Genomic DNA, 23,882 nt, shown 5'->3' with positions numbered 1-23,882 from the left:
GCAACATTTGACCAATAAAAATGCTAATAAACAATCAATAAACAGCCAAAATGAATGGCCGAGTGCTTAGGAGGAGACTGGGAACTAGTTGTTTTAACAGCGTTTTTCTCAAAATCTACCCGTATGACCCCACCTCAAAATTTCAGAAATTACAAATTGGCTTTGATTTAACATTCATGCAAAATAATATAAAAATCTGTAAGACAGAATTTGAGCTATTTTTTAAAGGGGCAAAATATCACATTTTTCTATTTTGCGAAAAATCTCTCTTACAGATTTTTATTTTATCCTGCATGAATGTTAAATCAAAGCCAATTTGTAATTTGTGAAATTTTGAGGTGGGGTCATACGGGTAAATTTTGAGAAAAACGCTGTTAAAACAACTAGTGCCCAGTCCCCTCCTAAGCACTCGGTCATTCATTTTGGCTCTTTATTGGTTGTTTATTAGCATTTTTATTGGTCAAATGTCGCATATGATGGCTATACGCCTTAAGAAACAGTAATGAGAGAAAGAAAGAACATTTCTGAATATTTTTAACGAGAGTTAAAAGTTGGGCTCACTTACCCCCTCAAAACTGTATTAAGCCACCTTAAACAGTGAGAACACTTGGCTAACCTCAGACGATAATTCTTGACAACTTCTAAAAATGTGTATCATTTACAAACTTCAATTGCTTACTGTGAATCAACCGAATTACTTCTCGGACACAATGTGTAAGTAAGACTTTATGTTCGGAGAAGAGGTTTCCAAGTGTATTCTAACTCCAGAGTAAGATAATTTCCCGAAAAGTAAATATTAGCTTGCACTAAATGCTATCCTGCGCGAAAGTTACTTTTGGGTGGTGCGCGCAGAAGCGTTAAGAAGGAGTTGGCGAGCAAAACGAGCAAGCGCCCCCAGGGGTATTTTTCTATAGTGGACTAAACAGGGGGAGGCTCCGTCCGAAAGGGTTCTTTTTTAGGCAATGGGTATTTAAAAGGGTAGGAATTTCATGAGTTGAGTTGTACAAAAGGGTAGAGGAAACTGTCGTTAAGGTATTTAAAAGAACCTTTCAAATTTTTCGAACAGACCCATCAAACGGTTGATTCATTTAAGTGTTTAAGGGGGTATTCCAGTGAAAAAATAGCCCTTATCACGGCTTTCGACGCCATCTTGACGGTTAGGCAAGGCGGGTAGAAATTACAGTGTTTGTATATCTTACAAAAATTGAATTCTGGATAACTTATGAATTGTTAAGTTAAGATACTAGGCAAAAGTTTTAATTCGCCGAGTTTGTAGGATGTAGCAGGGCTATAAAACGTTCATTTACGTTTTTAATTTCCCATACATTTGTCTGTATTTTCTCTGCAGATTTACGTTCCGGTTCGGTGTTAGGGTTCGGAAAAAATTATAGACAAATGTATGGGAAATTAAAAACGTAACCGTGCTTTCTAGCCCAGCTACATTCTTCAAACTTGGTGAATAAAAACTTTTGCCTAGTATCTTAACTTTACAATTCATGAGTTGTCCAGAATTCAATTTTTGTAAAAGATATGTGCCGTCGGATTCCCATACAAACACTGTAATTTCTGCCCGCTTTGCCTACCCGTCAAGATGGCGTCGAAAACCGTGATAAGGCCTATTAAGGAAAGAGACGTAGTATCCCTTCTGTTTAGGTATATATGTTAAAGGAAATTAAACCATTCTCCTATCAAAACTATACGAAAGGGTTGCTTTTCCTTGTAAATCTTTTTTTTGTTTGTGTGTTGTATCAATAAAAATATTAAAAAAAAAAATACGAAAGGGTTGCCTTTTCTGTTGAAAGTGGTATCATGGAAGGTAAGGGTTTAGACATCGGGGCGAAGCCTCCCGGTATATAAAAACATTTTTGTACCCGCCGGGGCCAGCGCGGAGAAAGTGCCCCCCGCCGTCTAGCGTAGAGACAGAAGGTCTTTACATCACTAAAAAACGTCCGGCTAGTGATCTTTCCCCGTTGAGGGTAAAAGGGGGAATGAGTTTGCGGAATGGCATGTGGCATGACTTGCGGAATGGCATAATTATGCGGAATGTAATTTACGCGGAATGACTCATTGACATAAATTATACTGAAGAGCGCGCCAAATTTTAAAAAAGAAGCCGCCTTGTTAAATACTGCTGGACGAGGAAACTTCCATTGAACATCGTTGTAAAGATTATTTCCCCGTTCAAATCAACGATTTACGCCGAACAGTACCAGAGAAATTACTTTTGCTATTTGCCGTGACGCTTCCGAGGACTTGAATTTTCGACTAGCTGGCGTTGGCTGAGTACAGTGTGAGAAGTTCTGTAAACGTGAATGCAATCTCTCGTCTATTTGCCTCAAAATACAGAACGATATTCGTTCTAAAGCTACGTACTTCAAGGCAAGACACACAACTGTCAAGTTCAACCCATTTGAAGAGAAGTTTTTAAAAAGACAACGCATTTAAATAAATGAAAGCATGCAAGTGACGTGTTGTTAGTCGTCCTCGAAATAATGTGTGACCGTGTCACTGCCTTGTTCCAGGAATCGTTTCTTTCTAAATGAAAACTTGCTAGGAGTGGGAAAAAGCTAGTGGTTTCATTGAAGACAACTACTTTTGGTATATTTCTAGCTTTTTATTACAGCGATGAAAAGATCGTGACACGGCTTCTCCGCTGGTGTGACACTATAGAAAACATCAGCCGTAGTTCTTCTTGATATGAGCAAGACATTCGATAGTGTCAACCATGATATACTGGTAAACAAATTACAAGACATTGGCTTGTCATCCTCCACCATCCAGTGGTTCAGAAGTTACTTGTCTAACAGGTACCAAGCTGTGCGTATAAATACTGCTCTTTCCGAGCCCCTGTTGATGAGGTACGGTGTTCCCCAAGGAAGCATACTTGGGCCGCTGCTTTTTACAGTTTACGCCAATGACTTACCATCAATCCCGCAACACTGTTCTACGGACTGTTATGTTGATGACACTAAACTTCTCATGTCATTCCGGGTCCAGGACTGTGAATCGACTATGGCTGCGATGAACGACGATCTTATTAAGTGGGGGGGTGAATAGGGGTATTCAAATCCGCCGATCCGTTAAAAAAAGGTCTAACTTTCGAATCCAAATTTTATTTGTTGCCAGGATTTGTGAAAAAACGAATCTGGGGATGTTTTGTGTTATCTAAGAAGCAATCAGCATTTTACAATATTAACTATAAACTAAAAGGACTAACTCTACATTAGACATCTGTTGTTTTAATCCTACAATAATACAATTTCCGTACTGCGTGATATGCAACAAGTAAAACAAAGCAAAGCATTTCTGAGGATTGTTGAGATCCGCGATCCAAACTTTATTGAAAGCAAAATCCAAAATCCGGGCCCAAAAATTGGATGAAACCGCGATCCGCTTCAATTGCAGGATCCGAAAATCCGTTAAAAAATTTGCTCTGAATCCGAAATCCGGGTAAAAATATTATCAAAATCCGTCGATCCGTTTTCCTATTCACCCCCCTCATTAAGCTACGAAACTGGTGTTTTGATAATAGGCTACTCCTGAATCCGGACAAGACTAAACTGATTGTATATGGAAGCCGGCAAATGATATCGAAACTTTAGGATTTTCGTCTTACCCTTCTGGGTAAGGAACTCCTACCCGTGGACTCTGTTAAGGACCTGGGTGTAGTGTTTGATAGTAAACTTTCATTCGATTACCACACAATTAAAACAGTATCATCATCTTGTATGTCTGCCTTAGGGCAAATAAGTCGAGTTAAACATGTATTTAAGAAAGACATACTTGTTACAATAATTAATTCTCTAGTGTTTAGTAAGTTGTATTATTGCTCGTCCGTTTGGTCGAATACTTCTGTTAGCAATATACGCAAACTACAAGGGGTACAGAACTTCGCTGCTCGCATAGTTTCCTGGACAAGGAAGTATGATCATGTAACTCCAGCCCTGAAAAACCTGAGATGGATCCCAGTTGAGTCCCACCTGTATCTAAGAGATGCTATCTTAGGGCCTGTTTACATGATTCCGGAATGACTTTCATTCCGGAACGAAACTCGTTCCGGAATGAAGTTCGTTCTGCATTTACATGGCAGAGTCGACCAGTTCAACCAAAGGCATTTTCACGTGCGCGGTTTTCGCGCGAGATCAAAACAAGATGGCGCATGTTTTACGCAAACATGTTTTTGTGCCAATTAATTGCCGTATCTGCTATTTTAACGAGTAATTTGACCATAGAGCTGCTTCTTTGGGCTAAACAGTAAATGCTATTACGTTTTTTCGCTCAGAATTCAAACTGTGGAGTCCGTACGCGGTTTCATGAGTTGCGATTTCATCTCGGAACGAAATTCGTTCTGTGTTTACATGATACCAGAATGAAATGTCATTCCAGAACGAAACTTTCATTCCCGAATGAAAACCGGAATGAACTCATTCCGGAATGACTTGACTTTCGTCTCGGTATCATGTAAACAGATACAGAGAAATGTATGGGGATGGAATGAACTCGTTCCGGAATGAAAGTCATTCCGGAATCATGTAAACAGGCCCTTAGCCTTTAAATCTATGACAGGTCAAGTACCAAACTATCTTCGATCTAATCTTATCTCCAGAGGGAACATCAGTGGTCGGGAGACAAGATCTTTTACGCAGCTTAACATACCGCTTTTTAAGACCAAGTCGGAACAATGATCTTTTTATTACAGAACTGTTACTTTATGGAATGCGCAGCAACCTCATTTTAAATTAAGTGAATCCCTTATTATTTTTAAACGCAAAATGAAATCTTATCTTTTAAATAAGTTTTTAATGTCATAAACTACACGTGATTTTTGTAGTTTTAGCAATTATTTTTTTTAGATAATTTTTAGCATTTTAAAGTATTTTTCTCTTTTTTTTTCATTGTCCCTGAAAAGCCTCCATGGGGAGAGGACAATAAAATTTGTATCTTTGTATCTTGTATTTACACCGCAGTGGATTTTATCGATGTGCGTCTCGTGATCTTTGCGGTAAAATAAAATGTATGTTTAGCGAATGATTTTCTTTTCCTAAGAGAAAGCCAAGTATTCACAACAATTAGGCAGTGATAATTAATCGCCGGATTCCTTATCAGTAAATCTGCAATGCGAGCTAGATCTGAAATACGATAGCTTGTTTTTACCGTGCAGTGACTATAGTCACTATATGGAAGTTTCGCTCTACTCGATCGGCGGTCGGTTGCCGCTTTTTTACGTTTATGTTCAAGTCTTCCACTGAGTTTATATAGTCTTCATAATGGCAGGCGAAAAGCTAGTCTCCTTCGCAGCCCGGCACTCGGGCCGAACTGGGAGCGTTGCGTGATTTCAGCCCGAGCGGCTGCGAAGGAGACTAACGAAAAGCAGGGCTAGAAGACTTCTAATGAAACAAATACGCCGTAGTGTTCGTAATCTCTCTGCTTTGTACCCTGTACTTACTGAGGCTGAGATGATATCCGCCCAAACTCGGCTTTCCGTCTCGATGTTTTGTTTAACTTACAGTATTACTGTAAAGGGTCGCGTGTAAATCTGGTAAATGGTAACCGCTACATGAATATTAATACAAAGATGTATCCGAGGCATTTTTCGGTTCGTATAAAGATCTACGGTCGCATGCTTTTCCGTCGCTGTATATCTTTTGACTAAAAAAGCGATAAACCGTCCACAGAATGGGAAAGCCTTAGCATTGGGGAAACACTGGCCGCCGAAATATTTTCGTAGAATCCGTGAAGAACATCATACGTGAAATCAAAGACTATATGCTGTCTTCAATCGATTGTCATCATTAAGCCCGCAGTATTTAATAAAGCGGCTGCTCTTTAAAAATTGGCGCGCTCTTCAGTATAATTTATGTCAATGAGTCATTCCGCGTAAATTACATTCCGCATAATTATGCCATTCCGCAAGTCATGCCACATGCCATTCCGCAAACTCATTCCGCCTTTTACCCTCCCCGATCTTTCCCGGTGTTCATTTCTAATTTCTTGAAGTGTTGTCAATATCCGCAACGCAATCTTTCCGTGTTTCTCCTTTGCTTGTTATTCAATACCAAAACTAAATGAGGCTGAAAATAACTCAGACATGTCTTGTTCTCGTGGGCTCACTTCAGCTACCAGCAGCTGTTGAAAAATAGCAACTTATTCATAAGACAAAAGAAAGAAGTGTATATTGTGACACCGCAGTGAAACGAGTGCTCCAATCGGAGAGTGTAGTGTTTGACTTCGAAATATATGTAGCAACTAAGATTAACCTTCAAACCTATATAACCGTTCATTAGTTCACAGTGAAGCAACAGTTTCCACTTAAAAAAAAAAAAAAAAAAAACCGAAAAACGCGGTAAATGTTTCCTTTTTTCAAAAGATGGTATCAGCAGTGAAAGTATCAGAGGTATTGTTTTTTGCACTGCGAAGATTTCACACGGCACTCTTCTTATAATGTCTGACGGTCTGAAAGCTTTCTTCTGAGGAAATATTCCGCTCTCAAACAAAAGTTTCATTCATAGATGGAAATACTTAGGAAATGTTCAATTTGCGTGACGGATTGTTGATGTAGGGAAAAGGTCATGTTGCTTTAAATATTAATTTGGAAACATTCGCTTTCAAGTTTGACAAATCAAAGAAACTTTACTTGCCAACTCGCTTTTTGACATGTTTTTGCTTTTTCTTTTAAGGCAAAAGACAAGAAATTCTTGTAATTCATACTTGGAAACGCACCGGAGGATTTAAATCTTACATATAATTACATTCGATCTTCTGAAAGTAGATTTGGTGACACGTCCGGCTGCAATGCAGGCTATTTGAAAGCCGATCTTTTGAAATGAATGAAATGCTTGTTCCACTTCAGTGCTAGCGTTATCTCCGTAGGAATTTTCACCCAACAAACAATCTACCGCATGAGTGTAGTTTAAACTCTAAACTAAAAATATAATAATAATAATAATAATAATAATAATAATAATAATAATAATAATAATAATAATAATAATAATAATAATGAATAATTTACTTATATTGCGCAATTATCAATTTAAAAAATTTCAATTGCGCATTCTTCAATTGCCGCGAAAACTTCACCGGCAAAAATTCGAGTGTTTTCTGGTTCACATTTCCTCTTGAAGATCGCCAAGGAAGTGATACCTAAAACAAGTTATTCGACGCTTGGCAGGCGGGAGAACTTTTTAACCCATTGCTTGAGAACATTCATGGATAATAGGTCATAATAACAAGCCCGTTCCCGTCTAATTTGCATATTCATGTCTACGTACTTGTTCCACTTGACTGCGCATTATCTAACACCTAGCGTAGCGTTTGCTTTCCCATCTCAAGTCAATGCATGAGTTTAGTATAAACACTACACTAAAAAGATAGGAAAACTGATTTCACAACCCTATTATGACCTAGACTGGTTATTCATTCCCTGTTTATATCTAATGCCTGTAGCGAATCAGTTGGTCTTGTTAACATCTGCTACTTGATTTTTTTTTTCTTAATTTTCTCCCTCTCTCTCTTTCGATTTTTGCCCTAGCGCTCTTTTTTCGTTTCGTGGTGGATGGACTCGAAAGAGAAAGGACGGCTCGTAGTCTAGACATGTCTCGTTCGCGGATAAAGTTCAGTTGTTTGTAGCCGAAAAATAGTGGCAACTAATTTGTAGCACAAAAGAACAGTCTACGCAGTTCAACTTGAGGGACTTACTCCACAGTGTTTATTTGTTATAAAGGCAGAAGAAAAACGCTTTTTCTCTCTTAGCAAACACAATACGCGTGCACCCACACTTGCGTAGGTTTTCGCTGATGGGTCATTTTGCGTTTTGAGTCAATATTCGTTCCTGAGCCTATTGAAACTGAAATAATGGAGGGATTGCATCTATCGAAATAAAGTTGCCTTATTTTCCTGCATAAGTAACAAACCATTAAGCCGAATTTCTATTACTTTAACTAAAAATAGATGAAATACAACTAAATAGCGAATACAGAAAGCGATTGATTGGAACATAAACACAAAACTGGTAAAATGCCAGGTGAAGATGATTTATCAACAAGAGACGCGCATTATAAGAAGTCAGTTTCAAGAAGAAAGGAGAGAGAAAGGTTCACTGAATTCAACAGTTGAGTGAGAACAACCGAGAGGGAGAAGCGATGAACGGAAGCCAGGCAAGCCATGAGACGATACCACCCGAATGTGGACTCTACATTTTACTGGGAGGCACGCTGCCTCCGTCTGCCACTGAAGCTAAAGCCGTTCTTATCTTCCTCGCAGTGGTCAGCATCGTCACATTTCCTTTCACCGCTGTCTTAAACGCGTTGGTGATAACAGCTGTGAAAAAGAAGTCCCGACTCAGAGCCAACAAGTCTAACATACTTCTCGCGTGTCTGGCCACCACCGATTTGATGGTGGGTGTGATTGTTCAACCCATGTTTGCATCGATGATGATAACATTCGTTCTCGGCGAGACATCGACTGGATCATGTACATTGCAAAATCTCACACAATTTTTTTCGAGTGTTTTGGTTGATACTTCCCTTATCCACCTGGCCTTAATAAGTGGGGAAAGATATCTAGCCATGAAGCACACATACGCGTACGATACCGGACTTGTCACCGAAGCTCGTTTGCTAATTGGTTCTGCTCTGGCGTGGTTATTTTCCCCTGTTTTGCACATTCCGCTTTTCATTGACACGACTGAATTTTTTATCATCAATAACACATTCATTGGACTGTCTCTTGCCGTAATCAGTTTCTTTCAAATCACGGTCTACCGTGAGATTCGTCGACACGAAAAGGAACTTTTATCACAGCAAGTTACAGAAGAGGCAAGGCAAAAATTTCTGAAAAACAAAAAGGCCTTTAAACTGACAGCTATCATCGTTTCAGTTCTATTCATTTGCTACATTCCTGTTTGCGTTGTTAGAGTTGTTTTAGTAAGCTATGGTAGTAACATTTCTAGAGCAATACTGTATGCATGTCTTCTTTCAGCCGCCTGGGTGGCAATATTGAACTCTTTCCTAAATCCACTTATCTACTCGGTCAGAATGAGACAGTTTCGCGTAGCGTTTATTGAGTTAACTTGTAGAACTGAAAACGTTGCTGAGGCCGAAGAAATCGAGATGCGAGTGTTTGGATCGCCCAACGCTGTGGTCAGTTTGGAAGCAAGACAAGGACACGAAAGAGATCAACAAAACGCGGAGCAGGCAAATGTGAACAACACTAACAATAATAACAATGAGATTTTGCCTCAGCACGAAAATCATATTGAACAACTGAACTAGAACTCGATCAGAAACCCTGTACAGTGTCGCCATAGTATATAAACTGAAGATAATTTGTAGACATTATGTATAACACATGACTAGCATTTTCAAAACTCAGTAACTGTTGTAATGTAACATAATGTATTGGCTATATACCATCCCATATCCAACGCGCGCTTGTGGAATAATTGTTAGATAATAAATGCAATGGAGAATAGTATTTATTCAAATATTTTTTTAACTAATAGTTCGAAGCAGAAATGGAAATGTCCTCTACATGCGTACATGTAATTTTTTTGCAATCTCGGTGAACAGTTTTTATCATACAGTAAGCTAAAACACATTTTTTTAGAAAATAAAATACTCATATCAGAAGTACATAATCAGCAATGTATGATTATATTTCAAACGATTAGAAGATACAGTATACGGAAGTCGTCGCTATTGGGCGTTCGGAAATTCATTGGAGATATTCGGACGTGGTTTCTTTGCAAAATCTTGTGCAATTTTCGCTAATTGTAAAAAGCTCATTCGCCACCTTCTTATTAGTCGATTTTATATACCGCTAATCTAGTTTTTGACAGGGTGAAATTTGGCTTGCGTGCTTTTTTTTAACTCGACGTGCGGCAAGTCGACCTGTTTTAAAAACACAGCGTAAAACTCGAGGTCAAGGTTTATATGTTTGTGAAGTTGTTTATCTGTCTGTCTTCTGTTGATAATCAATGTTATCATAACATTGCCAGAATTGCTGTGATCTGCCTGCATTATAAAACAGGCTCATACGGTGTTGGCTATAGAAATTTTGCCTTACCATATTTACTCGAATAAGCGCCGCCCTCGAATAAGCACCGCATTTGGGACCACAAAGTTAATAAGCGCCGCCCCCGAATAAGCGCCGCAGTCCCGATGCGACGCCTATTCGAGGAATTCTGTTAAACTAAAAACAACACTACAAAGCAAGTCTAAAACAAACTTTGACCTTTCTTTCCATCAAGAGCGATGTTTTGCAGTTCAAAGTGATTGTTTTACTACTCGCCCATTAGTATTCCTATCCAACATTCTTACAATACGTAGCTCTGCAAATGTTGTGAAGGCCGTGAACTTTGCCAGGACAGCTAGCGCCACTTCTTTCTTCAGCAAGAGTCAAATACTGACCATCAAAAGACGCTTTTTTCAGTTACTATTTAAGATTAGATTCTTTATGGAGTCCAAATTTTAAATAAGCGCCGCCCTCGAATAAGCGCCGCATTCGAGGCGCGAAAAATTTAATAAGCGCCGCGGCACTTATTCGAGTAAATCCCGTACTTGTAAACCGTCAATCCACTTAGGGAAATCAATTTTCGGATTTAGGAACATAACTGTTGGTGAATAAAGTAATAAGAAAGACGAATCCCCTGAGGATTTTCCTTCCTGAAAACACTATTTTTTCAGTAATACAAAAATGCTAACTGAGTCAAAACTGAGGGTGCCGTTTGCAAGAAAAATTAATGTAAAAATATTAGTTAAAAAGTTGGCTCAGTTGCCTGTTTTCGGAGTTCAACGATGTTGTGTCAGTTGTCAGCAAGGATTTTGAGTTCAAGACGGGATTTTTAAACTTCAGTAAAGAATGTTTCGGGCCATTTTACAGACACCGTCCGCTAGACTAGCAGTAATTGGCTTTGCATAATATTTAGTAAGAGTATACGATCAATCCAGTTTGTGAGGGACATCGTTAATTTTCGGATTAATTGACTCGTTATTCTGTTAAAAGGCATTCGACTCTCCTGTTCAATATTGGCCTGATTACTTCAAAAACATCTGTAGACAAATTGGCACAAAATGCGCGAAAAATGTTAAAGAATGTTACTTTAAAACCTTGCCTAAACAAGTTGCGTTTCGGATGCTTTGAAAGAATTAAATTACTTTTTTAATTATCGTTTTGTTTTGGGATTTGTGACCTTTTGTACTTATTTTTACTTGAAAATGGAACTGGAGTTTTAAGAACAAGCAACGTTTCAGCGTTCGCAGACACTTAAAAAGGATTTTATTCACCATCATTAAACGTATCCCTGCTTGCTGCGAAAGGATATTCACGTTTTATTTTAGCAACGAGTTCGTTAACTATGCCCCCCCCCCCCCACAAAACCCTTTTTAAGCAATAACAAAAAGAACAGGGAATAGTACAAAGAAATCACATAGCCGCCATCTCATGATTCATCTGATGATTTTTTTTGCCAAACGACAATCCCATCTGGGGCTTAGATTTTTTCTGAGTTTCTTAATGGTCGATTCTTGTCTAATTTCTTAATTATTATCAACTGTTGTATCAATACGACAAAGCAAACATTTAAAGGAGCAGTGCCACCATGTTTTGAGGCCCTATGCGCCAACTTGTCGCCAGGGGACAGGTAACAGTCAACATATTTTAAGAAGGAAACCTCAAAATAATAATTTTCTAACGTAGAAAAACAACAAGGGAGAAATAAAAATGCGAAAACAACCAAGGATGGTTTCGACTGACGAAGATTAAAAGAGATTACGAACAACAAACTTAAAAAAAATACTTGCCATTTTTTCAAGACGCGTTCTACGTGACGTAGCTCATTTAATTCACATGCTTTGATGTAGAATACTGGCGAGGGGTGGGGTGGGGGTGACAGGAAAGGGATGATGCTTGGATGTAGAATACAGTAAACACCCGCGTGTAAGAACCTACAATTTTCTAAGTTTGGCAAAATAGGTTCTTGTATTTGGGGGTAGTTATTGGTAATTTAGGCTAAGTAGGTTCTTAATAAGGTTCTTAATTTCTAAGGAGGAGCCATAGTTTTTGATTGTACGAGAAGAAAAAAAATGGGTTTGGTCCTTCATTATACAGCATTTATTCATAACTGTATTGCTTCAAGCCTCATGCAAGGTCCAAAGAAGACAATTAAAGTCTATGTGAATCTGTCTTTTCTTTATTTGTAAATACAGTTTGGAATGTTCTGTTAAAAATGTTCATAAAAATTTTCTATAACCCACATATAAGAACCTGCTGAAATTTGCTTGGCTAAACAGGTTCTTATATTTTGGGGTATTAAAATGGCAAATTTCTGCCAGCAGGTTCTTAAACCACTAGGTTTTTACACGCGGGTGTTTACTGTACTGGCAAGGGGTGGGGTGGGGGGGATGACAGGAAAGGGATGATTTTCAGCCCCTAAAAGGTATAAGGAGCATCCCTGTTTAGAAGTGCCATATGGAGCGTCCCCACCCCCCATGGGTGGCAGGGGAGGGGGTAGAATAGAAGGCTGAACAAATTACGGCATTCATTTGTGCTTGTGATTTATTATATTACCATGAAGGTTGTACAAAAATTTAATATTATTGCAACACATTACAGCATAACTTTGGTATAGGTCTTGAGAACAGACACGTAACAGACACGTAAAGATTTTAAGAAAAACGACAATTTTTTTAAGTTTCAAAGACATGTTTCGACAGAGCATCTGTCATCTTCAGTTGAATGGTTTACAAAGCACAGTGAGTTGAATAAAGGAACTACCTTGCCTCAATCAGCAATTACACCATGTAAATCTAAAATTATCCTTCTAATTCACACATTTTCACGTTCTGTTGTTACCACTTGTCTTAATTAGCATTTTTTTCCTACTTATTATTCATGAACGATATCAAAACCTCTTCATAGCAAACATATTTTCCCAGTCCTTTGACCCTGTAAGGTTCCACTGTAATCTGGTTTCTTAGATTTAGGATTCGAGCAGTTTTGACTTTTCTTTGCCAGTAATAAAATGTTTTGGAAGAAATGTACGAAAATATATATTACAGAAAGCTTAGGAAGTCTGTCTTATAACCAATTTTATTCCAAAAAAGATGAATTTAATATTTAGACTTATTTACTTGAATGTCATTATAGGTTATGTTGCTTAAGCAATTAAAAGGGCTAGGTCATGGTATTTTAGGTAATTCTGTCTATTTTCGTTAATTAAGAGTTTTAAACTTCAAATTGGCAGAGCAAAAGTCTTTTATTGGCAAAATCACGGCCACATAACAAACAAGGATGATTTCCGAGCATTTTAAATGACACTTTCATAAAAAAATACGATAAACTTGAAAAAAGTCGGACTAACGTTTTTCAAGTTTACCCAAATGCAATCCGTTTTAATCTTCTCGAATTTTGCCCATCCAAGCCTCTTTTTGGTCTTCCTGTGTTACTTTTGAGTTCTTCTACAGTTTTAAGCCATTATTGTGATATTTCAGTTAATTCTATGACCACTTCGTCAGTGCCGAAATTGCCTAAAATTGCGTGACATAGCCCCTTTGGATTTAATGAATAAACAATAAACAATAAATAATATAAATACAAACATATTAGATGCCTAAAAATTCATTCCTACAGCTCAGTGAACTGCATCCTGATAATAAATAATAGGCAGTAGGTAAAATATACTGCAATTTCCATTTAAATTTATATTAAAGCATTTAGATACATTGAGCAATTCCAAAATGACTACATTGTATGAGTGTGTGCAAATTTTCAAAGAATGTCTTGGATAGAGTATTATTTTAGTACAAAAGATAAGTTGCCTTTGAAAAATTGATATGCATTTTGAATGAATTATACAAATAATCCACATCTCTGTACATTTTCCATGCATTCAATAATAAAATTATTGCTTATTGCTTTGCAGTTTATAGCAGGAATTTATCATAAATATAAATGCCTGCAATAAACTGCAAAGCAATAAGAAATTGTTACTATTGCAATTCAACCTGAAAGAGACTGGAAACGCCTTTACAAGTTCTCACAGGTGTGGGGTCTGGAGTTAAAATATGACAACATGGGAGTGAGGCTCAGCTTAGTGTGGGGATGCAATTATAAGCAAACAACTCCATGCACCAAGCCAGATTGTGCAATGTTGCATTTGAGCGACATTCACATCCCTACAGTTGTAAGAACTTGGAAATTATGTAACCCTAGTGCTTTTCCAAGAAATGATTCATCTCAGAGCTGATAATAAATTCATTGGGCATAATTTATATAAATAAAACATTCCCTTGTCTTGGTGGTGTAATGATGTAGCCCAAAAATTCAAAAGATGAACTATGATAGTAGCCAATTCAAGAAGGCAGTCGCAAGGGGGGGTACTCAGGATTTTGAGGGAAGGGGATGATCAAAAATTGGCAAGTATTTTTTGTTTAAGTAGGGATGTTTTTGGTAGTGCCTTGGCTGCGTAGTTCTACGAAGAAAGTACAAACAAACAGCCTTTGCTGTTGATTTTTGAGGGGTCAATTTTTGATCTTGGAATTTTTTGGGTCATGTTGGAAGCCCTAGGGATTTTTTTGGGTCTTGATTTTTGCCCCCATTCGATCATCCCCGTCACTTGAAATCCCGTGTACCCACCTGGGAAGCAGTCATTTCTTCTCTCACTTAATTTTTCCCTGTTCGTCAGCTCATTTACAGACACTATAATTGAGATACTACAAGAAAATTTATAATAAAAACCAACCTGATTGGACACCCAATCAGTGTCTGTTGAGCTACCTAACCAGTAATGGAATTTTTGGCTTTAATCTCAGACATTTCTCCGGCAGGGTAAAAATTAAGTGTGTGAAGAGAACGTGTTATCAATCTTTTTACTCTAACTGGGTGTCTTATTAGTGGATGCTTATTAGATAAAGAATTTAAGTGCTAAAATGAAATCATTAATGTGCTGTGGTTTATATCATCACTAACTATCTGTCCCTATCTCTGATCAGGGTCAAGAACTCATCACGTGATCTGGGATCCTCCCTCAGAGCTCCCAACATGCAACTGGTGACGGTTTTACTGCTTGGCTTCTGTACTCCTCGCATTACCATGCACATGTGCCTTGAAGATAAATTTATTAAAACAGATGAAACATTATTTGATAAGATGCCATATTAATAACATTGTGTGAAAGAGACGAAAGTTGACTCCATTAGCCACACGGTTCACTAAGATCATATTACAGTGGAACCTCGATATAATGAAGGGCCAAAGGACAGGCAAAATTTGTTTGCTATAACGAGGACTTCGCTATATAGAGGTTCGTTAAATCAAGGTTCCACTGTAAACAGCAAGTGGTTAATGTACCTGGACAAGATAGGAACTTAAAGTATGAAAGGGACACCCTAGCTTGAACCAGTGCAAATGCTTTTGAAACAATCAGCAAAAATATCCTTTGGACATTGTAGCATCCCTGAAATATTTATAGCTAATACTCACGTAGCCTCAATGACCACGCCTACTCCTGCTGGATTGACAGCTTCAGTTAAAGCCATGGCAATCTGCTTTGTTAGACGTTCTTGAACTAAAACAAGAACATTATTTAAATTGTTATTAAGGTCGCGGGGGACACCTTAGGCTCATCATTATGCATATATTTAAAGCGTATGCACAAAGTACAACGACTGACATCGACAACTTTACGAAATATTTATGACTGGACAAAAATATGGGCGCGTACGCGTGATTTGTAAAAAAATCCCTGTTTCTTTGATATATTTTAACCAATTTAAAACAACCCTTAGCGATATACGTTCATATAGATTGTAGGAAGTCTTTGAGCTTATTTTCATTCAAATTTGAATATTTCTGCAACTCAGAGTAATCACAAAATATTCGGCATAAACAATCGTGTCCTTTTTAAAAACGCATTGTTTTCACCATAAAAGCGTGGAATATAATTACCATAATTACATCTCTCCTTGGCAAAATGATCGTATTTAGGTCGGGACACCTTCGGAAATCTCAAAGTTTGGACTTTTCCGACAATTTTGTGGCAGAGAATACAGCACGGATACAGAACTTCATGATTTGCCACTGCAGATAGGTAAACTATGAATACTGTAGTGTGTCATAACAGAAGCGGAATTTTAAAAGAGCGCTTTTAGAAAGAGGTAGAAGACATTAAATTCAAATGTGCGCACTTAAACCGCCATAACTTGCTGGCAAACTTTAAATTAAAAAATCCGCTCCTGTTATGACACTCTAGAGGTATTGACTGATAAGTTTTTGACAAGATCACTGTGTGCTGTCTCCTACTCGTTCCGCAAACTCTGCCACAAAATCATGTTTTCCCAATTTGGCACTGACGAGGCTATTACATCGCCGAAAATGCAATCTACCAAATAAAAGATGACATTCAGAATCTTTCATCATTTCTTTATGTCTCTGTAAAATTTGAACTTAATCGCACCCGTAACAGCTGAGAAATAAGCGTTTTAAATGATGCAGGTCAAGCAAAATTTCCCTTCATGAATTTATTCATGTTGTAGGTATCCCCCCGCGACCTTAACAGTACAAATAAAAATATGAAATCTAGGTAGATTTTTGTAGAATTTGATTGTTTTGGAAGTGAAAACCTATCAAAGGCAAGATGATTAAATACTACCAAACATTATAGGCATGCAATGCGTGCATGGGATGTGATTTGTGCAGTGCAGCGTCTGTAGCTCCTTGCACATATCACAGGTCTACATTATTAGGTACTTAGGGTTTGTCAGGGCATACTGTTATGTGAAGCCATTATTAATTTTAGCTACCAGTAGCCTCTGTCACAACAAAAATACCACTTCATATACCACTAACCTTGTAATCGACGGCTAAACATTTCTACAATCCTGCAACAAGCAAATATAAATAATTTACTGTAGTTCATGATTACCATGCTATCATTAGTTTTACTGATTTCTTGCATTTTCAATCTTTCCTAATTGTTTGATTGCTGATGTGCTCACATCTTACACTAGTTCAGCAAATGGCATTCTATATTTTATAGTTAAAACACCAAAGCAAATACAGTGTACCTTCAAACACAACCTTATATGTCTTACAACTTACCTAGCAAGCTTACTTAGTCCTACCACTCTCTTGTTTGGTAAATAACCAATATGAACCTACAATAAAATAAAATGTAATATGTGTGCACTGAGTACTTGGTCAACCTCAATCATCTGAAACAATTCTTAATCAGATTTGATAATTTAATTAATTTGATTTTACTGGGATTCGACCCCACAACCCTCCATGTTCTAGAACGGATGCCCTAACCACTAAGCTACCAGAGACTTGATGGCGAGCAACTCAACTAAATGATTGCGCTTTCGCTGCCGTCAATCATAATTATGGTGACAGAAAAGGAACCTTGAAACACAGAAACAAACAAAATGGATCAAAATCTACCAATCACAACTGACAGATGTAACCTTTTGACCCGGTTGAAGTGAACTTCTGTTTCCAGAGAGGTCCGCCAAGATGATTGATGGCAACAAAAAGCATTTCAAAGCGTTTGTTGAGGCTTGGATTTTAGAGTCTGCACGTCATTGAAAACTGCAATTTAACGCTGGGACAGATTCAAATCAAACTTTGTTAGGCACATGCAGACTACATACCTTTCCCATAAATGGTACTAGATGATGTTCACACAAAGAGAACATGTCAATATCCTTCACTATGACCAGCTCATCATGATTTTCATCAAAAACAGCATCATTAAGAATATCTGACAAGAACAAAAAAAGCTCTGTTCTTGACTGAGCACAAACATAAGTAATGTCAAGTGAGAACAGAAAGCGGACGAGCAGGAATAATAGCTGAGCGTAAACCTATATTTCCTCATGCCATGTCTTTACTCTTGCCTCGGTTTTTTGTGGCTTTTAATGAATACTTAATATTTTCCACTCGCTTTTTTGCTTCTCATTCCGCTATATTATGAGATTCATAATAAATAACCATTACCCACCACATGGAAGGTCATGAGAAGTTCCAGGGTGGAGGGTCTTAAAAGTCAATTTTTTTCAAGGAAAGAATAAATTAAAAAACTGTAATTTCTGAAGGTAAGGGGTTTCAAACCAAAATTCCAATCCCTCCATGAGGGGGTATGGATATTTTCTTGGACAAAACATTGCGACTGTGTCTTTTGGGTAAACGAGGAGCTAGTGCCTGTCAGGTCTAAAATGCAGTTTAGTCTTCATGCTGTAATAGTACAGTGACCCTGCTGTGTTATACCTGTAAACTATTTTAGCCACCACTCCCCTACTTAATGTCTGGTCTCTTGACACCTTTTAAGTCATTTTCTGTATACAGCAATTTCGAGAAACGTTGTCGGAAAAAAGCACAAAACTGCACAAGCCAATCCCTAAAGGTAGGTTTCAGGTTTTCATGGTACGTTTAGAACCTCTGAAGTTCAGAAGAATTTTTCCTCACTCAAAGACATGCGACAGTAAACGTAAAGCTACAGATATAGGCCTCCTGAGCAGAAAAACAAATTCTCCAGGTGCAAAAATACAAACTTGTACATTTCCTCTAGGCCAATATGCTAAATTCCAGTGAATACCCAGACCACCTTTCGGTCTTGTCGTGTGCACTTTGATATTTTTTTTTTCGACAACCTTTCTCGAAATAGCTGTATTACAGGGAAAGCTAGAGGTCAGAAGCAGGTTACAATTATCATTTTTCAACCCTCCAAGTTAAGGTCATTGCCCTGTATTGCATTGCGCATCCTTACTGCGCAGAATTTGACGCGTAATAAGCGCGCGCGAGCGCGCACACATAAACAAAATGGCGGCTTTTTTCTATGTGGCTTAGTCCGCGAGAGAAGTAAATTGTCGCTTTCTCGTAAACGAGTCTGGTGACCTATCAATTTTTTCTCATATTTTGGGTGAAGCGATCAAGTTCTTTCTGTAAAATGAAAACAGATCAATTCTTGCGTTTAAAAAATAAATTATCGCTAAAAACGTGTACTTTGCTAGTACTCGCAGAGGAATTTTAAAGGAATTATATGGAATATACAAGGTCTTCCTGCTCCTAAACGAATCTGGTGACCCCCCTTTTTTATTTCAAAATTTAAGTTCCCTTAAAGTAATAAACCAATAGGCGAAGTTTGGTTAAAAAATTGTGTTCAGTTCTATTTCAGGGCAATGACCTTAAGACCATTTTAGTCACCATGGCGACTAAAACTTTGGAGCTGGCAACTAAATTGGAACTGAAGTCGCTAGCCTGGCGACTAAAATTGAGAAGATGGATTGAAAGCATGAGCTTAAATTAGCGGCTTAAATTTTTCACTGGCGACCAAACTTGAGCAGTCCGTCGCCAAATCGGTGGTTTTGTAGCATACTTTTATTTGTCAACCAGCATTCTATCTGTAAATAATTCCCAAAACAATATAGCAAGACAACTATAAGAATCAATGAGGATTCAACATGTAAAGTAATTAAATTCCAAGGAATTATTTTGCAAAACCTAACTTCAGGTCATACCGCGATTTCCGAAAAAAAGATGTATTTTAATATACATGTAGGCAATTTGTATATAACATCTATCAACAGTTTCTATAATAGATATTGATCAGTTTTACCTTTAAAACAAAAAGATTTAGAAATGAGTTTAGACAGTCAATTAACAAAGGAAACAATGCAGCAAAAAGGCACATTTACTATGTTATAAAAGGTATTTTTAACTACCGGTAATTAACACTAAACTTTGGCATTATATATTGTTCTTCCATGAATAAACTTTCTGTTTAACTTGTTAGCTAATTTAAACTGAAAATAACAATTAAATTGATAGCCTTGAAAAAACGTAGTGTACATTTTAAACAAATTTAATTTGAGTATAGAGAAGCCAAAAGAAAAATGAATAATATATTTCTAAATCACTATACATAAACCAGAACGTAACGTAATGTAAAATCAAATCAGATGTGAACGTTGCAGGTTTCAAACTTGTTCAAGAGAACAACGATAAAGGCTGCTGCTGCAGAGTTAATGTGATTTACTTCTTCGAACAATACTAAGTAAATTCATACTGACGATTCATAATCCTTAAACGCTTTTGAAGGTTCATTTAAAAGAATAGGCATGAAATATTCAACCTCCACAAACAAACTAAACGTCTGTAGCATGTCAAGCTACGTCAAAAGCGCGGCACAGTTTGTGTTTTAGGGGCTTTTCGGGAACGGCTCTGAATCGTGTTTGTTTTTATTTCAAAATAGCTAATAAATATAACATTTTGGACTACAATAGACTGTTTGTTTTGACTTTTTAAGTATTGCCAGACATGGTTCGAGTTATCGAGGGTAAAATTATATAGAAAATGACCTGAAGAGAAACGAAAATTGGTTCGAGTAAGCGGGAGGTTCGAGTTATCGAGGGTTCGAGTTACCGAGGGTAAAATTACAGTAAATGTATTACGGAAATCCAGGGGAATTCGAGTTTGGTTCGAGTTAGCGCGAGGTTCGAGTTAGCGAGGGTTCGAGTTATCGGGAGTCGACTGTATTACAGTAAAAGCATGATATAAAAAAGTATGACAAAACCTGGAAAAAGTGTCTGATATAAATATAAGAGAGGCCCTGTTAGGGTAAATTCCGACAAACGACATGACGTTTATACAGCGACATCAAAGAAGTAAAATGGCGATGAACGACAAGACTTTTATTGAAATAGCGACAGCAAAGGAAAGAATTAAATAACATACCGGAGAAAGTCCTGTTCTGTGTACTCACGTCAAAATGTTCTAAACTTAGATAGTCGTATTTTTATCTGTGAAATAAATAATTCACGAGAAACTCCTGCTCCGTTTGCTTAGTTCAGAGTCACGTCGTTTTTTCAATGGTTGAAAACTCCTGCTCGTTTTTAATTGGTCCAGATATTAAAAAAATGAACTGCCTTATTAAATACATGCAGGGGCACCCAGCAGACCGTTTTGGCGTCAATTCGGGTAAAAATATTTCGGCCCCTAAAATTTTCTGAAGTTTGAATTAAAAAACAAAGTTCAGCTAGCGCCGGTATCCGAAAAGATACACTTTTCTTAGCGTTAAAATCGCACAAAAAGGATACCTATAACGTAAAAACGATGTTCCGAGACCTATTATAATATTTTTTCGTTAAGTGCCCCCGGAAAATACCAGAGAAACTCCTGCTTTGTGTACTTTGGTTACCCACGCATTTTTTTAATTGGTTGAGAAATTGAAATATCTGAGAAACTTCTGCTCTGTAACTCGCGTCCATCTGTAGACGAAATGACAAAATATCGACAGCGACATGCGGACCATTTTTAATTGCGACATGACAAGCTTTGAAATTGAGATGGGAGACATGTATACCTACCCTAACAGGGCCTCACAAGAGGGTGACTGTTCCAATCCATTTTACTCTTGGTAATATTGGCTGGCGGGACTTTGTTATAAAAGGATTTGTTTAATATGTTGGGCCCCATTGTAGTATAACTTCCATTATTTAATTAAGCACAAATGATATCACATGAAAAGGCAAATTGAAGGTGTTAATGGCTCTTCAAATTACCTACGATAATCAGTCCAGCCGACCTACACAGATGCTTTTTGGGATGAGTGAAGTAAATATCAGACTTTTGAAAAACGATTAACAGATCAATTTTCAGCTAACTGATTATAAATTGCTTTCTAACTGCCTAACAATATCCACGCGTAGGATTAATACTTGTACATATCATTTTGCTGTTGGTCAAACATTTACATCGATAAGTAAACACACCTGTCAAGTACAATCAACAAGTTAAGACCAACAAACTATTAATGCAAATGTGATCAAAGCGCAAAACCACGACGGGATCTTCTATTTATATAAAGCAAGTTATTCTAAGTTCTCGCCCCTAGTTACGTAGTCCCGAATTAAAGTGAGGTCGCACTGTTTTGAGTGTATAAGCGAACTATTACATCATATAAAAACTTCGATGAATCAGTTTCAGCGCGAACGGATCTTGCGCGCAAAGTTAAAAAATATATATATCCTTACCTAGCATGGGGCGATATTTCGATGGGGTGATGATCAGGCTGTCCTTTGCCAGATCAAACGAAGAGAAAGTGCTAGCGAGGGAAAATTAAACGAGAAAAGAAAAGGAGCTCGATCGATCACGATCGATGCTATGTCTCTAGTTTATATAGCGGAAGTCATAAAAGTTGAAAACTTATGCTTACCTGAAATTGTCTCTTCATAACCCTTTGTAAAAAACAACATTGCCTTGGCTGCTCGGGAGGGCGTTTTTAAAAGACCTTGACGATTCTTGTCTTCTCCAATGTTATCTAGCACCGTTCCGAATGCAGCCTCGAGTTGTTTCTGTTGATGTTCTACAGAGTCCGCATCACTTAGTCTCGGCTTTAGTTCTGGGACGTCATCCATGCTGAGCGAGGTAAGTCGAAAAGGTCGTGAACTGCTTTCACTGCTTGCCTGAGCATTTGAACTGGCCATTTCATTACAATACAATTTAGAATTCTATTATATAATCGTTAAAGATATTGGTTCGCGCTGAAACAGAGAACAGGCGGTGAAAATTTACCAGGCGTTCTTCGATGGTTTCCGAGCTCTTGCCCAGTCTCCCAAAGCCTCGTAATCGCGGGAAAATGGAACTGAAATGTTCTAATTTGCTTCGTTTTGAGTCCTTTTGAATGAAAACATCGGATTTGTCCTGCGATGGAAGGCACCAATTACTGCTATCATGTCAGATAAACTAGAGGAAGGCAGTAGTTGCCTTCCTGTTCGCTTCTGGGGACTCAATCCATTGTTTGGTCTCACATGAAGATGTTTGTTGGGGAGGTACAAAGTTTTATAGAGGAATACTCAGATTACAAAGGTAAATGAGGTGAAGAATTGTGTAGACACTTCTGATTATAGATTGGAATGCTACAAAGTGGAACTAAATATAGTTTTTTTTCAATGTACTTGACAACCAATTTATGACCAGCCCAGGGGCAAGATTTAGGATTTTTCTTGGGAGGGTTGCACCGAAACCACAGTTATTATTTTTTTTGCATAATACCAGTTGTATTAGAAAGACGGAGGTCATCTCAGGGTGGGGGGGGGGGGGGGGGGGAATGAAAAGCAAAGGAAGGCACCCTCCTCCTAGATTCGCCCCTGCATCAAATAGATGACTAATAACTTAGGGTGGGTTCTTTCAGTATGATCCAGATTAGGATCAGTAATCCAAGATCAGTTGGATCCTGGTGCATCAAAGGAACCAATGTATCCACTCTGGGCAATGATTCATTGGTTCCTTTGATGCTCCATGAGCCGAGAGATCTTGGATCAGGGATCCTGCGCCGGATCATTCCAAAGGAACGCACCCTTAATTGTACCCATGCTGTGATTATTTGGGTGTAAGTGGCCATCTCGTGGGATTGACTACAGGTTACCCAGAGGCTGCCCTGACAAATGCATGTCCTAGCCGCTGGGATACCTTTGGGGGTAGCGGGGACACCACTGTGTCGAAGAGAAGCACTGTCAGTGAGAGTAAAGTATGACAGAATAATTAACAGTTATTGAACAAAGGAAATTTTTGTAGTTTCGCTGTTTTTTTGGGCCTAGTAGACAAATCCAACCGCTCTTCTTCATCTATCTCTGGAAAACGAGCTGCCATTTTTCTCGGAAGTGGACACAACTACGCATGAGCAGAATATTATTTGTAGCAAAATCACTGTCAGATGCTAATGCATACAAGCAGACCATTATTTGTAGGCAGTTAGTTGCAGATCACGTGGTGGGCTCTCGGCCAATGAAAAGTAATGACATGATCGTAATGATCCGGCAAGGGATTGAACCCAAAGTGCCGGATCATTACGATCATGTCATTACTTGTTTCTCCCTGCTGCCGGT

The 23,882-nt window shown here is 38.1% G+C and overlaps 2 protein-coding genes across 2 annotated transcripts; one reads left to right on the top strand and one right to left on the bottom strand.

Annotated features, from left to right (window-relative positions):
* The first annotated feature begins 7,450 nt into the window (after positions 1 to 7,450).
* Positions 7,451 to 9,424, top strand: LOC144636798 (histamine H2 receptor-like). The gene has a single exon (XM_078495995.1). The coding sequence runs from the start codon at positions 8,142 to 8,144 to the stop codon at positions 9,270 to 9,272; it is 1,131 nt and encodes a 376-aa protein (XP_078352121.1). The 5' UTR covers positions 7,451 to 8,141; the 3' UTR covers positions 9,273 to 9,424.
* Positions 9,425 to 14,412: 4,988 nt separating this feature from the next.
* On the bottom strand, positions 14,413 to 22,543 carry LOC144635552 (GTP cyclohydrolase 1-like). Its single transcript, XM_078494646.1, has 6 exons — positions 22,211 to 22,543; positions 17,649 to 17,758; positions 17,098 to 17,153; positions 16,846 to 16,877; positions 15,481 to 15,565; positions 14,413 to 15,102 (listed from the first exon to the last, which is right to left on the bottom strand). Exons 1-6 carry the CDS (start codon positions 22,479 to 22,481, stop codon positions 14,967 to 14,969), a joined length of 690 nt encoding a protein of 229 aa, XP_078350772.1. The 5' UTR covers positions 22,482 to 22,543; the 3' UTR covers positions 14,413 to 14,966.
* Between the last annotated feature and the right edge of the window lie 1,339 nt (positions 22,544 to 23,882).

This window comes from Oculina patagonica, chromosome 13 (genome assembly GCF_052425735.1).
Source record: "Oculina patagonica isolate OP01 chromosome 13, crgOcupat, whole genome shotgun sequence".
Classification (NCBI taxonomy): Eukaryota; Metazoa; Cnidaria; class Anthozoa; order Scleractinia; family Oculinidae; genus Oculina; species Oculina patagonica.
The sequence above is the reverse complement of the archived record's forward strand: the minus strand, read 5'-3'. Positions and strand labels throughout refer to the sequence as shown.

Excerpts from the sequence above, each read along its gene's own strand:
- LOC144636798 (XM_078495995.1), top strand. The coding sequence starts at position 8,142 with ATGAACGGAAGCCAGGCAAGCCATGAGACGATACCACCCGAATGTGGA.
- LOC144635552 (XM_078494646.1), bottom strand. The coding sequence starts at position 22,481 with ATGGCCAGTTCAAATGCTCAGGCAAGCAGTGAAAGCAGTTCACGACCT. Across the intron at positions 15,566-16,845 it reads GTTTAGCCGTCGATTACAAG|TTCAAGAACGTCTAACAAAG; the intron begins GTTAGTGGTATA and ends TTCTTGTTTTAG. Across the intron at positions 15,103-15,480 it reads GGCGTGGTCATTGAGGCTAC|GCACATGTGCATGGTAATGC; the intron begins GTGAGTATTAGC and ends TTTATCTTCAAG.